The sequence below is a fragment of the Talpa europaea genome, assembly GCF_964194135.1.
Source record: "Talpa europaea genome assembly, chromosome: 10".
In the NCBI taxonomy this organism is placed as follows: domain Eukaryota; kingdom Metazoa; phylum Chordata; class Mammalia; order Eulipotyphla; family Talpidae; genus Talpa; species Talpa europaea.
The window spans coordinates 52,569,630-52,587,127 of record NC_140077.1 but is presented as its reverse complement, the minus strand read 5'-3'; the positions used below and the strand labels follow the sequence as shown (position 1 = coordinate 52,587,127).

Here is a 17,498-nt window from a genome sequence, read left to right as displayed (position 1 = left end):
ACATTTTAGTTCATTTTCTAAAGGATGTATATACTGACATTAAGCAATTGATTTATCTGAGGTTTTTGTTTTAACTGATTAAATGAGTTATATATTTTTATCATAGTTAAAATAATTGTAGAGTAACATCAATTGGAAAATCAAATAGAAAAGGATTAAATAAGAAAATATGATATGATGCAGATGAATTCTACAGAAATTTCTACCATTATAATCCAAAAGGCTTTTCATTGTCACTTACATTTAAAGATAACTACAGTCAGAATAATAAGTAAAAAATGTGAGCTTTTCTAAATAGACAGTTACAAATGTTTAAATCTATAATGCCTTTCCTTTTCCCAAGGTCATTAAAAAGATTTTTTTTTTTAAATTTCTTCCCTTTCCTTGTTTTCTGAAAGGCATCAGACCAGAACCAATTTTTTTAATTCTTTGAGGTCAGATTGTGAGGAATGTGAAAGGTTGGAGAGTAATTTGGGGGGGTGCGGAGTTTTGTGGAGAAGGAATCTGGAGAAACTGGAGTGTGAGGGACGTACATAGGAGAAATAAAGAAGAGTTTTAAACGTTATTGTTCAAGAAATAAAAGTAAAGAACTTAAGTTATTTCTAAATTTGCTTCCAAATGCCACAACACAACTTGAGATAATACAATATGGGTCAAGATTTAATGAAACTGGGAATTGTCAAAAGTTTTATATCATTGACTAAGATGGGAGTGTTGGGATGCAAATTACAATCTAATCTTAAAGTGGAAGCTGTTTTCACAGGATAATATTTTAAATGTTTGTTGGTCAAGAGTTAGTGTTTTATTCTGTTAAGGAACAAGTTATGTAACTGATTTATGTGCTACCATTTTTTATGATAAGAGTAATTACATTGTTTTTCTCTTCTGGGACATTGAACCTTATGTTGGCTTGGAAAAACAAATGTAGGAAGGAAAAGTGGAGTAAAATTTGATTCTAATATGTCTTTCCTGCATATGAAACACACTTGACATGTCTGTATTTTCTTTTTGTCCTGCATCATTTTCTGTTCTACAGATACAATCCAAAGCAACAGCATTGTCTCTAAATAGAAATGTAAGCCAGTCTTTAAAGTAGCCAGTGTCAGATTAGTTCTTCAAATTTTAATGATCAATAAAAATGTTTTTCATCTTTTAACCTTATCTGTTGTTTTAGCACTCAAAATTAAATTTATTAAAATACCATAAAGATTCCTAGAGTAATCCTGGGTGTGGTAACTTGTGAGTGGTCTTCAATATTATTTGTATATGTGCTATAATCATTGAATATTGTTTATATATATATATATATATATATATATATATAAATTTCCAAAAGGGAAGAGGAGGAACAATTTTATAGACTCTTAGTGGTACCTCATAGATTTTTAAAAAATGTATTTTTTAATCTAATTGAACCTCTTTCATTATCAACATTTCTGACATCAACTAATTTAAAACACCTGATATTGCTTTAGAACAGAATTGAACAGAATTGTAAGGTCTCTTAGGGCTTTCCAGATAAAACCTACAATGTAAGGCTAGTCTGTCATAGATTAGAAGGGGATCTTCTGTTTTTGTTTTTTATTCTGTAACAGCAGAAATTGGAAAGATAAAGTGAAAATGTTGAGGTGGTAAAGACTAATTTAATTCTGATTTATATTGGTAACATCACCTTAAAAACATCAGTTACTATCAATGACACCCAAATTCATGAACAAAATGAAGTCCCAGATTTAATAATTAGAAAGTTGAGTTCAGAAATACAGCTAATAGCTTTGCAAACTGGAAATATTAATAGTTGAATGCTAACTTTCTGTGCTTTGTTTTCTTGCAGGGAACAAATCACAAGACAGTGGCATAGCAGAGATGGAAGAACTTCCTGTACCACATAATATCAAAATAAGCAACATTACATGTGATTCTTTTAAGATTTCATGGGAAATGGATTCAAAGTCAAAGGACCGTATTACACACTATTTCATTGACCTCAACAAGAAAGAGAACAAGAACTCCAATAAATTTAAACACAAGGTAAAATCCTCATACATCCTTAAATTTTTTGTATCAGAAGCTTTCAAAGTATGAGGATTTTTTTTATTTTTATTTATACATACAAGAATTGGGGTGTAGACCAGAGGTGTGGGGGGCAGTGAGAGGGTTCACCAGAGAAGAGTGGTGAGCAGACAGGCAGATTTACTGATATACACTGCTGAGGGGAGCAGCAGGTGAGACAGGAGCGGTCTGTTGGACCTTATATGGGTTAGCTCCCTGGCTGGGGATTGAACTTAGGCCTTAGCCACCAGGGAGGCCCCAGTATGAGGATATTTTGAAAGAAGGAATAATGTTCTATTGTTTGCTGATATGGTATCATCGGCATTAGGAAGAATAAAAATATTATGTCATTTAATCGATTTGCCATTCAACTCAGTTATTTCTACTCATAGATATCTACCCCAAAAATCCAAAAACACTAATTCTAAAGGAAACTTGTACTCCCATCTTTATTGCAGTGCTGTTTACTATAGCTAAATTATGGTAACAATCTAAGGGCCCCAAAATAGGTGAGTGGATCAAGATGATGTGGTATATATACATATTGGAATATTATTACTCAGCGATCAAAATAGATAAACTCATGCCATTTGCAGCAACATGGATGGAACTGGAAGGAATAATGTTAAATGAACTAAGTCAGAAGAAGAAAGATAAATACCAGATGGTGTCAATAATATGTGGAATATAAAGTAGCTAAGCTAAGAGTCAGATAAACACAAACTTAAAAATCTAAATGCAGAATGGTTAGAGAGGGGAGAAGAAAGGGTAAGAACAATGAGGGAAGGAAGCACAGTGGACTATGGTAGTAAACTAAGGCGAAGGGTTATTTGGTGGTGGGTGCACTATGTGGTAATACTTGATGAGGGTATGCAAATATTACCTCAATTAAAACTAAATTTATATTTAAAAGAATAAATAAACAAATGAATTAGACCAACTAAGAGAATTTGACTCAGTAATCTCTGGCATATCAATAAATATAATTATAGATGTCTAAAAAAAAAAAGAACTGTCATTTAAAAATCTTATCCCTCACCGTTTATTGAACAAACTTTCTTTGCTCCAGTGCATATTCTTTGCTCCTTTGTCAAATATTAGTTGATCATAAATCTGTGGGTTTATTTCTGGATTTTCTATTTGATTCCATTGGTGTGTCTGTTCTTGTTCCAATACCATGCAGTTTTGATGATTATGGCTTTGTAGTATAGTTTGAAGTCTGGGAGTGTGATGCCTCCATTCCCTTATTTTTTTTTTTCAAAAGAGCTTTGGCTATTTGGGGGTTTTGGTGATTCTATATGAATTTCATCAATAATTGTTCTATTTCTTTGAAGAATGTCATTGAAATTTTTATTGGAATTGCATTGAATCTGTATATTGCTTTCGGTAGGATGGCCATTTTGATTATGTTAATCCTTCCAATCCATGAGTAGGGAATGTCTTTCCATTTCTTTGTGTCTTCTTCTATTTCTTTTAACAGTATTTTATAGTTAGCACCCCTATGTTTATAGCAGCACTGTTTATAATAGCTAAGCTATGGAAGCAACCCAAATGCCCAAAAATAGATGACTGGATCAAGAAGATGTGATACAGATACACAATGGAATATTACTCAGCAATCAAAAAGATAAACACATGCCGTTCGCAGCAACATGGAGGGACCTAGAAGGGATCATCTCAGCGAAATAAGTCAGAAAGAAAAAGAAAAATACCGGATGGTCTCACTCATAGCAGGAATTTAGAAAACCTAAATAAGACCAGGAAAAAGACTAATCAATACAAAGTAAAACTCAAAATCAACTAGCAACTATAAACCAGAGACACACTATGGGCGGGGGCGTGAGGGAGGGGCTGGGAAAGGAAGGACTAGAGTCAAAATAAGGGGGGAGGTGCAATTGTATGGGGAATATAACCAAAATGAAAATGCATACATTGTGCAAAGATGAAAAAAGATGTAAGAATTATATAAAATAAAATATTTAAATAAAAAAATGGTTAAAAAAATAAGTAAATAAAAATCTTATCCCTCTAAGGAATTTGTAAGAAAATGAAGTGCCAACCAAGTATGTTGTTAAAAAGCAATTTTTTCTTCAAAAAAAAAAATCTCATACAGACATAAAAATGAACATGTGTTAAAGAATTTAATTCATGACTGTGTAACTGATGAGGTATTACAAGCAATTTAAAGAGTAATCCAAAGACAAGACACTGTAATAGATCTGGAGTACTGAAATGAATGTGTAAATGGAAGCAAAGCTTCCTCACTGGGGTGAGGGAAGAAAACATGTCCCTCCACTGTACAGAATTCATTTATATATATTTAGACAAGAATAACTGAATTGTTATGTATCTACAAACTACGAAGTTATAAAGTAGCTTCCACCAAAACAGAAGATAGCCAAAAGAGTGTGCCGCTATAGGCAATTCATGGTTTGCCACCAAAGCATATATTTGCTCCTGTGATAACTATCAAACTATCCTATGATAACTATTGATGCAGTTTGTAAATTCAGATTATATGTTAGAAAACTTTGGGATGGAAAATTGCTTTATATAGTCAATTTTATGATTTGAAATTAAAAATTAATCATTAGATGTTCTAGATATATAATACTTCTTTGATATTCTTATACATTTTACTTAATCTATTTTAATACATACCTCTCTTCAGAAGTAGTCATAAAGAGGATAATATTATAGTTACCTGTCTAAGTATTCTTTTGATATTTTCAGTGACAATGATAATTGGTCTCTTTTTTATATTGATACTAAATTTTAACTTGGGAAGTCTTTTATGAAAATGATCTTGTCTGGAAATTATGTGTCTTACTAAATGTGTAATTATACATGCTAACAATACATCAGGGTTATATCTGCATATGAGTGTGAGAGAGAAAACAGATCGATGTCATTATTTTTCCCATGTTCCAATTTTGACTATGCTTTTTGGAAATGAATATTCTCTTAGATTACATACTTGAAGTAGTTTTGAAATATTTAACATTAAATGATGAATAGATCAAGATTTTTACCCCCTTTCTTTAATCTACACTTAAAATACTGTATCTGTGGATATGTAATAAATATTCAACTAGTGGTTTAATTATGTGTTGTTTAGAAATACATAAGCATTACTGTGACCCATACTTGATTACAAATGAAGCAAATGTTATCTTATTTAGATGTAAACTGACTCATTTATTTTAAAAATATTTTCTTTCTTCATGTGTAAAATATTTAGTAATGGGTTGCTCTAGCAAAATTATTAGCTATAATAAACTAAGCAGATATAATACTTACAAATGCTATGTATTGAGTTATAGTTTCTCTTATCACTGTTTATTAGAATGTTGTATTTTAGGAGCATATATAAGGAGTATACAAAAAAATAACATTATATTGGAAATCAAGAAGCCTGGGATATAAATATATTTGTCATTAACTAGCTGTGTGATCTTGGGCATGTCTCTTAATCAAGTTGTGCCTTAGTTTTTACATATAGAAAATAAGAATTTGAATATAAAATTGTTAAATATCTTTGAACAGGGAAATTCTATCATCAGCCAGAAATTTGTAAATAATTTTGTAATTTGTAAGCAATTGTAAACATTGTTTACAGTTGATTCAAATTACCCTACTAAATTTATTTCCTCCCTGTTCCTCTCTCCCACCTTCTTCCCTCCTCTCCCTCCCTCCCTTCCTTCCTTCTGTCTTTAGGATGTCCCAACAAAATTGGTGGCAAAAGCTGTACCCTTGCCAATGACTGTTCGTGGACACTGGTTTTTGAGCCCAAGAACTGAGTATACAGTAGCAGTGCAGACTGCTTCAAAACAAGTTGATAGTGATTATGTTGTATCAGAATGGAGTGAAATTATAGAATTCTGCACAGCAGGTAAGAAAACTGGGTACAAATACAGAAAAACAGCACCTTATTTAACAGTTTCTGGAAAGCTAATTACAGAAAAATCTTTCTTGTAGTTATAAGGTAATAGGTCTTGCACTGGTCATTTTTGCATTGCCAGTAGAATTGTGTAACAGAATAAACTATGTTGTATTAATTGGAAGGAGCTGAGGTACTTAGAAAAAGCTATGTAATGGCATCAAATTACTTTTTACTGCATGCAGTTTGATTATTCAAAGTAAAACCTTTGCAAATAAAAATGGATGCAGTTTGAAAATATATTCAGTATATTTTGAGTTTCATTTTGACAGAAATTTTTTGCTTTTTCCATTTTTTCATTTTCATAGGTATTAAAATATACATGCTTCTGTAATTTAGGGGAATGCAGATGAATGAATGCAGATCTCAATGGTTACTCCTTACAGAAATGTTATTAGATTCTTCACTGAGTGTTAGAAAAATTTAAGAAAAGTTGTCTCTAAACTAGTGTGTCTGCTTCTGTGTGTGTGTGTGCGTGTGTGCACATACTTCACTCAAAAATAGCTCAGGATATCTGACATGGAGAGCCCATCCCCTCTGATGTTGAATTGTTCCTTAATATTCCATTAAACTGAAAATGTTACCATTCATTTCATTCATTCATTCAATCAAGAAACATTTATTGAGCACTTAAATAGGTGTTGAAGGAATACAAAGATACTTTAAAGACTATGTCATCCTCTCCTTTGTTTCAAGACTGGGACTATTTACTCTTCTTTGTCTAGGTGACTATTTCCTCTAAAAAATTATCCAGTGTTTCAACATAAAGGAAATTGTAGAACAGACAAATCTTAAACATTATCTTAAAAACAATTCACCTCACCTATGTCAGGTTGCTTAGCAACTTCCCCAGCTGAAGTGTCCTTCAATTAAACAGCTTTTATTCCCATCTTAGATTTATTACATGCTTAGCTACTGCTTTAGCTCACCATCATCTCTTTCTTAAACTCAGTATAAAACATCTATGGATATATTGAATGAATGAAAATTCTATGTTTTTAAAAAATTTTATATTCACTGCTTTTGTTTTTTCTAAAAGGAAGTTGCTAAGGATTGCAATATCTTTGGTTGATAAGGATTTTAATGTTTGAGAGCAAAGAAATCTTGTATCTGCCTAGTACCATATTTCTAAATAGCTAAGTTATCATTGATTAGAAGGACGATTGTTTTATGTATCACTAAGAAAACATATGCCAATTAAACTATAAGTGTTTTCTTATCACAGTTATTGTTCAGGTTCATGTCAGAAATGCTATAATATGAAACAGTACATTTTAGAATAGATGAAAGATGGTATTCATCATAATCCAGTGTTAACATAATATATTAGAAGTAAAGAATTCTGACTGATGAAACTTTCACCTATACTTGAGCTATAATATTGGAATTAATATATCTCTCAATTTTTTCTTGACATAAAATCCCATCTTTGAATCTACCTTATTTATTCTTTTATATTGTATTTCTTTACATTTGCATTCATTGTGCCTACCAGTTAGGTTTAATCTATGACAAGTAGGCACAGTTTCTTCTGACATTGTTTCAGTAATTCTATTCCCATAGGACTACACAAAACCGTATCATAGTATTTGTACATTATAATTAACTATAATTTACCAGCTATACCCCTATTTTACATTAAGATAAGGTTTAAAATATCATTTCTTCTTTAGCTTAAGGAAGACATTTGACATTTCTAGTTCAGAAATACATCTATCCATCCATCCATTCATCTTCTCTATTCTCTATCAGTATCAGTAGTAGGTCTAGATACATATATACACATGTACTCTGTTCTATAACCTATTGAATATAAGTATATATTTTATTTATGTGTGTATGAAGAAAAACCTTATGCTTTCAGAGTTTCATTTGGAGTGATCTCACTGTTGCTCTTAATTAACTATCAATACTTTCTCAAATTTTCCTAAGGAAGTTTTTGGTAAGTAATAAGAAAATCCAGCATTTAACTATGCCATAATACTTTCCTATAAATTATTTTGCAATTTTATTTCCATAAGTAAAATCAAAGGGGAACTTTGATGACATTGTAAATGGGACTGTTTTCTTGATTTCTTTCTTTTCTAGCTTATTCTTTGCATAAAGAAATGTACATACTTTCTTATATGTATAGTTTTTTGTAGCCTGCCATTTTACTGTTCTGATTTATATTTTCTAATAGTTTTTAGTGACATCCATAGCATTTTTTCTGTATATTATGTTGTCTGCAAAGTGAGTTTTCTTTTTTCCAATTTGAATTCCTTTTATATCTTTTTTTTCCACCAAATTGCTTTAGCTAAGACTTAGCCAATACTATGTTGAATAGTAGTAAACAAAGTGAAATTCCTTACATTGTACTTGATTTTAGAAGAAAAGCTTTCAGTTTTCCAACATTATGATATTAGCTGTAGGTTTGTCATATGTGACATTTATGATCTTGCACTGTGTTCCTTCTATCCCCATTTTTATAAGAATTTTTATCATAAATGGATGTTGAATATTGCTAAGTGCTTTTCTCTGCTTATATTGATATGCCCACTTCTTTTTAATCTTTTATGGATGTGGTAAATTGTATTGATTGATTGATATGTGAATGTTGAACCATCCCTGGAATAAATCCCACTCAGTCATGATAGATGATCCTTTTAATGTATTGTTGGATTTGATTTGCTAAGATTTTGAGGATTTTTTTCATCTGTGTTTATCAATATTGGTCTGTAGTTTTCTATTTTTTTGTGATATCCTTGTTTCCTTTTGGTTTAATTCTAGCTTCATAAAATGTATTTGGAAAAGTTTCCTCTATAGCATTTTGGTACATTTTGAGAAAAATAGATATTAGTTCTTCTTCCATGGTTTAGTAGAACTCACTGGCTTTTATTCACTGGGAGACTTTTGGTTACTGTTTCAATATCCTTGCTTACAAAGTTCTGTTCAGTTTTTCTATTTCATCCCAATTCAGTCTTGGAAACTTGTATGATTCTAAAATTTTGTCCATTTTTGTTAGGTTATCCAATGTATGGACATAAAGGTATTCACAGCAGCCTCTTACAACTCACGATTTCTGAGACCTCTTACAACTTTTCCTTTGTTTCTGATTCAAGTTTTCTCCCTTTGTTCTTTGTGAGACTAGCTAGGTTTTCTCTATTTTGTTCATTATTTCAAAGAAGTAGCTTTGGTTTCCATTGATCTTTAGAAATATTTCTTTGATTTCTATTTCATGTATTTCCACTCTAATTTTTATTATTTCCTTCCCTCTATTGGAATTTGGTTTATTTTTTCTAGTTTTTAAGGTGTGAGGTTACATTATTTACTTTAAATCTGTCTCATTTCTTGATATAGTCCTCTATTGCTATATACTTTACTCCTAGTTTTGCTTTTGCTGCATCCCATGGGTCTGGTGATTCATGTACTCATACTTTTAATTTCCTCTGTGATTTCCTCCTTAACTCAAAAGTAACAGTTTAGCCTCCATATATTTGAGGTTTGTCCACATTTCTTTCTGTGAGTAACTTGCGGTTTTGTACCATTGTGTTTCAAGAAGATACTTGATATGATTTCAGACTTCATGAACTTATTAACACTTGCTTTATATCCCAACATCTGGTCTATTCTAGAGAATGTGCACTTGGGAAGTAGTCAGATTTGGGGGTATACAGTCCTATAACATGTCTATTAAGCCCTGCGGTCTTCACGGTCACTAGTACCATCCTCCATTTGTTCTGTTTACATATTTCCCTAGAATTTTTCATCTTATCTATTGAGCTTTTTTCACTTCCTGAATCTGTTTTCTTATTAAAACTTCAATTTCTATATTTTGTTCATTACCTTTCTCACTTCATTTTTCTGAATTTTGATGTATCTCTGATTAGCTCTTTTAGATTTACTTTTCTGCATTTTCTATATTACTATTTTTTTATTATTATGGCAGGTTTGAACTTTTATCTGGTAGGGAAATAAAAGTGTTTTTATTTATTTATTTATTTATGCAAGAACTGGGTACAGTCAGAAGCACGGGAGGGTGAGAGAATTCACCAGAGCCAGAGCAGGGAGCAGAACAGGCAGACAGATGGAGGACACTGCTGAGGGGAGAAGCGGGCACAGCAGGAGAGGTCTGCGTGCCATGTGGGACCCTCGCCGGTGGCCGGGGATCTAACCAGCGCTGCAGAGGCTGCGGGCAGCTTTGCAGCCCAGCGCTCAAAAGCTGCGCCACCGGGGAGGCCCTAAAAGTCTTTTATGTCTTTGTGGTTGTACTCTGGAGAGTTGTTCTCTCGTGATGTTTCATATTCCCTTAAAATCTCAAATTGTCATATGTTATGGGTTCTTTTGTTTCTGTACCAATTTTGCTGCTTTGGCTTTCCCTGATTTCAGGAAATATCTTTAGCAGCATCTGAGAGTTGAACTTTTACTTTTCCAGCAGATGTCACTGTGGTTTCATTTAATTTTAGTTTTGTTTTTTTCTTTGCTGGCTTCCAAAGACACTGAGAGCTGTTTCTGCAGTTGCTGAGTCAGAAGGTACAGGAGGAAACTGAAGGGGTCTAGCCAATAGTGCAGATGTGCTGGAGTTTGGGGAGGAATGACTGGCTGAGATTTGTGACACCAACTATATCCCTCCTCTCTGGGGGTCTCCTCTAGATCACAGACTCTGCAGTCTGTACACTATCAGTGTGTGTCACAGGTCACTGACAATGCTGAGTGGTGGGAGAGGAAAGTGCTGCACAGCACATTGTCTTTTTTTCTTTTTACCTCAGTCAAGGGTATTGCCTCCACACTATTTAACTCACCCCCCACCCCCAGGACCCTTGTCTAAGCCAGTAGCCACATTGTCTTTATTGCCTAGCCTGGATTGCAGCATCAAGGCTCCTCTTTCTACCTACTTCTTGTTCAATGAAGTGTGATTCTCTTCTCTGTTTCATCTTCTCTGTCTCTATTTGTGTTAGTCCCTGATGTCAACGTGGTGTTTCAATTTTGTCTCAAGCCATAGGACTCTCTGGGTGTAGTGTCTTTCTGATTAACTGTTAGATAATCCTTGTGAAGCAAATATCCTCTGTAACTAAATTGGTCAACAAGCTAAAGAAAATTTTTATCTTTTAACCTACTCATCTTATTCGAATGGTGCCTTGTACATCAAATGCTCTCATGTAAATTAATATTTATTGAGTTGGTGACACAGTGAGTAAACTACGTGCCATGAGCTATTCAACTAAATTCCTTTTGTTTGGAAATTTTTGCTAATCTTTAAAGACCTAAAGTTTTGCTTAGATTCTGGTACAGAAATTTGACAACAGATAAGATTATTTTGAGGGATAACTTTAGTTTTTGAAGAATTGTGTATACCCCAAAACTCAAATTGAGACCTAATTTTGGATTTGAAAAGTCATTACATTATGACTAGCCTCAATGTCAGAATCAATACAATGATCATAATTAATCTTACCTTATGAACATCCCAGATTTAGAGAGTAAATTAAATTAACATTATTACTACCACTTTATATTCTCTATTGATTATTGATTATGAGCTTCTTTTAGTTGTCTTATCAGATAATTAAAGAAAAGCTAGTATGGTGTTGATTGACTTTACTTGGGTTATGCAGAGTCTATTCCATATTTAACATTTTTGTCTCAAAAGGTGAAAAATTATGCAAAGGTATTATTAAAAAAACATAAGCCATAACAAAATTATTTCTATGAAAAGGAAAAATATAGCACACAAAGACAATGAATGTTTTCTTTTAAAAATAGTTTTCTCCTCACTAACATGAATTTCCTAATGTTGAATTTTAATAATCTCCATTTATTAAGCATGTAGTTGTTATTTTTGTTAATACATTTTTAATGAGGCTTTTTTTGTTACTTTCAGATTATTCAAAAGTCCATCTAACACAACTGTTGGAGAAGGCTGAAGTGATTGCAGGACGTATGCTTAAATTTTCTGTTTTTTATCGTAACCAGCACAAAGAATATTTTGATTATATTGGGTAAGAGTAAAAAAAGTTATTTGCTTTACTAAATGTTATTCCTAATTCTAGATTCAGTTTTCCCTTGAGGCTAATTCTGTAAAATAACAATTTCAATTTCCTTTTCAAAATATTTACACTCTTATTTTTATTTCCCAGATAATTAAGCAGAAAACAGGTAGATGATGAGGTGTTTTTTTTTTTTACTTCACTTAAATTTCTTCCCATACTCATCTGTTATACCAATTCCTGTCTATTGAAATGAAAGATTTTCAACTTCCAGTGTTTGGATTGATGAGCATTTAATGTATATAATCCTCCTCTAATTCCTAATAACTGAATGCTTTCTCCCTTATACTAGCTACCAATTTTTCTCTTCTTGTGGGTTTCTTTAAGACAATGAAAATGACAAAATAAAAGGGTGATCATTTCAGGAAATATTATGGTGAATCAGGTGGGATATTTAGGCTCTTGCCTAAGTAGAAATCTCTCAGCCATTATGTTAGATAAAGTGTTCATGAGGAACGTCTTTTTTTTACTTTTGAATTCTAGTATTGAATTGGCATTTCTAAGATAGCTTACCCCTCACAGCAGTTTCTATGAATTCAAAAGAACTTCACACCACAGGTAGTTTTAATACTTACTTACAAGCATTTTCATATTTGTAAATAGGCAAATATGTTTTAAAGTGAGATGAGATTTTAAAGTGATATATGCTATATAGGCTCTATACATTAATTCCCATAGTTTGTCATTTTAAAAGCCTTTATCTCACTTTAAAGGATTCTAAAGTTGATAAGATTTAAAAGTGAAAACATTTAGGAAACTTTTTAAATGTTATATGCATCATACCTCTTTAGCTTTTCTTAAATCCAGATCATAGTTCCAGGTTTTACGTCAGCTCCCACCTGCAAAAAATGCAAACAAAATCAGAGAGAGACATAAATTTAACCATCTGTGTTTTTCAAATGAAATAGTTTGCTGTATCCTGGTTTTTATATATTTTGATGACAAAAAGACATTCCTGTCTTATGTTTGAATGTCCTTATAAACAGAGAGTTTAGTATATCATTCTCTTATCTGGATAAGAGATTACGTGTATTTCCTGGTGGATGCCCTTACCCTAATTTAGAAAGAACAAACTGAGATACAAAATATTTTAACCTGCCCACTCTTGGCTGATGTGGCTATATATATTCAACAAGAAAGGTATTTCTTTATATTTGTTAAGCATAAAACTTGAAAACAAAAATAAATCCACTATTCCTTTTACCTTTAATAAGACATGATAGAATAAGTATATCTTTGGTAGTAGGTTTAGATTCCTGGAGTATGGACAATGTCTATTTTAAGTGGCCACTGGAGGTCAGTGTTTCTTTGATTTTGTCAGTCCTTTAGGTGGGAACTGGTCTTTTGTTTGCAGGTCCTTGGGCGCTCTAAAATTTGCTTCATTTATTTTCAAAAATTCTTCCAAGAAGAAATATTAAGACAGAGATTATAGAAATGAAATTATTGTATATATTGTGTGCTTGATTCCAACACACCTAGTGTGAAAGATACGTTTACTAACAAGGAAATTTACTATTGTTGGAGTTCTCTTCATAGTTGTAAAATCCATGCAAATTAAGTCGATGCAGTACATAAATAAATACACTTGCCAAAACATGGGTACAATTTTTAAATGTTAATTTTGGAAAAATCTTTATTTTTAAAAATTAGTATATTACCTTCAGTAGGTCTTGATTTCCTCTTTAGGGTAATAACTTTAATCAAGACATACTTCCTGTATTGAAATCTATTTAAAATTTCATATTGTTATTCAGAATACTTGAATAGAATGGAACTTTTCATTTACTTAACAAACTTTACAAATCATTATAAAATATGTAAAACTCCTCAGTAAATTCCTCCTCAATTCACATGAATGAACCCATTTTGGCCTCTCTTTCTAGAAATGAATTCCTGAATATAACTTTCCTTTACCCCCAAATGAAATAGGACTTTCTGTCTTCAAGTTCCTTCAAGTTCACTAGATAGGCTAATTATGTTTAAGATGAATTCTTATATCTGAAAGTTTTCTCTCTGAGAATCCAGACTGGTAGACATGTATAACTTCCTATATTTTTTATTTTTATTTATTTATTTTTTTTTTATGCAAGACAGTATATCTTCCAGCTACATGGTGTGAGTAGAAACCTGGTGGGAGCCTATCAGCTCTGTGTAGTAGCCTCCACACTCTGCACCATATCATTGAGGCTGACTGGGGAACCTAAAATTTTATCCCCTGTCAGCAGTAAGTGATACTCACATACACTTACCCTATTGACAAATAGTCAGAAGAGGCCTACTAAAATACTAGATTTTTTTTATGAAAAAGATTATAATATCAAAAGTCTCATGACATAATACTCAAAGTGTCCAGATATAGTCAAAATCTACTCATTATACCAAAAACCAGGAAGTTCTTAATTTAAATGAGAAAAAATAACCAAGTGATACAAATTCCAATATAACAGATTTTACAATTATCTGACATGGATTTTCAAACAGCTACCATAATTTTTTTTTCAAGAAATTACAACACACTTGAAACAATAAAGAGAAAAAGAAGTAGAAGATATAAAAATTGAAAAATGTTGTAAGTGAACTAAAAAAACTAAATGGAGTCAGCAAAAAAATCAAGAATACAAAAGAATTAGTAAACTTAAAGATAGAACAGTAGAAATTACCCAAACCGAGTAACTGAAAGTTGAATGGAAAAATATTAGCAGAGCCTCATGATGTGTGCAGCTATAACAGGCCTAACATCTAATATCACTCTTACCAGAGTCAAGAAGGAAAGGAGAAAGGAGGGGATACTAAATAAAAAAAATTAAAAAAAATCCAAAAAGTTATATAGTTGAAATGTTCTCCAATTTGGGAAATGACTTAAATCTAATGATTCAAAAAACTAAGTAAATTCCAAACAGAATAAACCCAAAGAATTCCATGCCAAGACACAACATTCCTAAAAACAAAAGACAAAAAAAAACTTGAGAAAACATCTTATCTATATTTGAATGAATGTCATCATTAGAAATCACATATACCACGAGGAAGTGACAGCATTTTCAAGTGCTGGAAGGCCACTGTCAATTCAGAATCCTATATCCAGTGAAACTATCCTTCAAGAATATAGGGGGAATCGAGACATTCTCAGATGAAGGAAAACTAAGGGAATTTGTCACTAGCACCAACTACCATAAAGGAATGACTAGAGAAAGTTTTTGAAACAGGAAGGAAATAATTTTTACAACGGAATCTTGAAGCATCAAGGCAGAAACAACAACAGTGAGAACAAAAACATAATATCTGATCCAGGATATCACACTACATTTATCATTTCCCCTTAGTCTCCTCTAATCTGTGACAGTTTCCTGGTTTTCCCTTGACACTCCATTTTTAATAAGGTCCCTTCATAGTTCTCAGGCACTAAAATTTGAGACAAATTGCTGTTCTAAAGGTAGAGGCAAATCCTAGACACATTTTACTAAAACAAACTCTTTAAGAAGCATGTTGACTGGGGAAACCTACCCTTATCTGAGTAGTAATTTGTCCTTTTCATCCCAAGTCATTCTGGTCAAGGACCCTAGAAGAAAGAGAAGACAATCTCAGGGGGAATTCTTGAGAACAATTAACAAAATCACCATTCACAGAAATATAGTCAGGGTTGAAGCAATTTGTTGGGAATATGAAACTAGCAACTGTTAAGATTTGAAGCTTTTGTTATTCTTAGGAAGAGAAGGCGTGAGGCAAGAAAAGGTCACCTAGCATGAGAACTAGTCAGAGATATGTGTTTACAGAACCTCAGCCAGACCCACAAGCTTCCAAAGCTTGGAGAAAAAGACTTTATCTCCTGCTCCCCTAGATCTCCTGCTAGTGCTTCACATTGGTAGAACTGAAATGGAGAGGACCAAGAGACAAGAATTGGATGACAGAGTACCAGTCAACAGTGGAAGGCAAAAGGCTGGAGAATAGATCTGAGGGTAGTGTAAAGGGTGAATAACCTGCACTGTTCTGAGCAAAAAGCAGGAGAGAGGACTTGATTAGTAAACAGTGTCTGGGTCAAACAAACAAAAAAGACACTAGAAAAGATGTAAGTACATCACTCAGGACTAAATTTCTGGCATACTTTGAGGAAACCTTCAACATGTTTAATCAGTACTGTGTCCAGTTTTCTCTTCAAAAAGTTCTAAAACCCAGTAGGCATATATAATGGATGTGATTTCAGCTGTAGGATTTCTAATTCCACTTTAGTTTTTTCTAGTCAGATAATTTGTTTTCTGTTAAAGATCTCCAAGGTTTATAGTAGAATATCGTTACCTTAGGGTCAAGGCTAAAATTTAGCCAGCTATTGATAATGTAAAACACTGCATTCTTTTTCTGAGAGTAGGATGAGCATTCAGACCTTTGACAGAAGACAGTAGATTTTTACATCTATCACCATTCTAATCTTTAGACAGTAGCTTTATCACTACTGTTCCCAGCACTGACCATTTCTTCTCTCTGACAGAGAACATCATGGGAATGCTATGCAGCCCTCTGTCAAGGATAATAGTGGTAGCCATGGCTCTCCTATCAGTGGAAAATTAGAAGGCATCTTCTTCAGCTGCAGCACTGAATTCAATACTGGGAAGCCACCCCAGGATTCACCTTATGGAAGATACAGGTTTGAGATTGCAGCAGAAAAACTTTTTAACCCCAATACTAACTTATACTTTGGGGACTTCTACTGTATGTACACTGCTTATCATTATGTGATTCTTGTTATTGCTCCTGTGGGATCACCAGGAGATGAATTTTGTAAGCAGCGCCTTCCTCAGCTAAATTCCAAGGATAATAAATTTCTGACCTGTACAGAAGAAGATGGGGTGCTGGTTTACCATCATGCCCAGGATGTCATTTTAGAAGTCATTTACACTGACCCTGTGGATCTTTCTCTGGGCACCGTGGCAGAAATCACTGGTCATCAACTCATGAGCTTGTCTACTGCAAATGCAAAGAAAGATCCCAGCTGCAAAACCTGTAATATCAGTGTTGGACGTTAATGCCCATTTTTCTTATTCTTAGTCCCTTTTCTTCCCTTACGAGGATTGATTCTATGTTGTCTATTTTCATCACCAGATGTTTTCCACTGAAGCATGCACATGCCGCTATCACCAAAACCAAACTGCCACTTTTCAAATTTCATTCAGAGCCGTTTAAGTGTCTCCTATTCCTTACCCTTCCCACCTATTTTCAATGATAAAATACTGTTCTCCGTCTGACACTTTATTGCCTAGATGCTGCAATGTTTTATTTTTCCTTTATGCCAAACATAACAAAACAATGATATAAACTGCTTTAGCAAAAGACAAAATAACGGCTTATAAATGGTGTTTAAATATGCATTCATTTTAATCTACTGAACAAATATTGGGATAACTCCAAATCGCATGAAAGGGTGTAATTGCAGCATGAGTTAAATCTTGAAGCCTAGACTTGTCAGCACTTCCAACTTGTTGTTTGAC

At 33.0% G+C, this 17,498-nt stretch overlaps 1 protein-coding gene across 1 annotated transcript in view; it reads left to right on the top strand.

Moving 5' to 3' along the window:
• The window catches only part of PHYHIPL (phytanoyl-CoA 2-hydroxylase interacting protein like), a gene marked incomplete at its 5' end in the record, with an annotated part of 50,127 nt that extends 32,867 nt beyond the window's left edge, over positions 1-17,260 (top strand). The window contains 4 exons of the mRNA XM_084244437.1: positions 1,835-2,031; positions 5,770-5,944; positions 11,853-11,970; positions 16,502-17,260. Coding sequence (XP_084100563.1) covers positions 1,835-2,031; positions 5,770-5,944; positions 11,853-11,970; positions 16,502-17,036 — 1,025 coding nt within the window. The 3' untranslated portion in view covers positions 17,037-17,260. The remainder of the gene's footprint in view (positions 1-1,834; positions 2,032-5,769; positions 5,945-11,852; positions 11,971-16,501) is intronic.
• Positions 17,261-17,498: the final 238 nt, after the last annotated feature.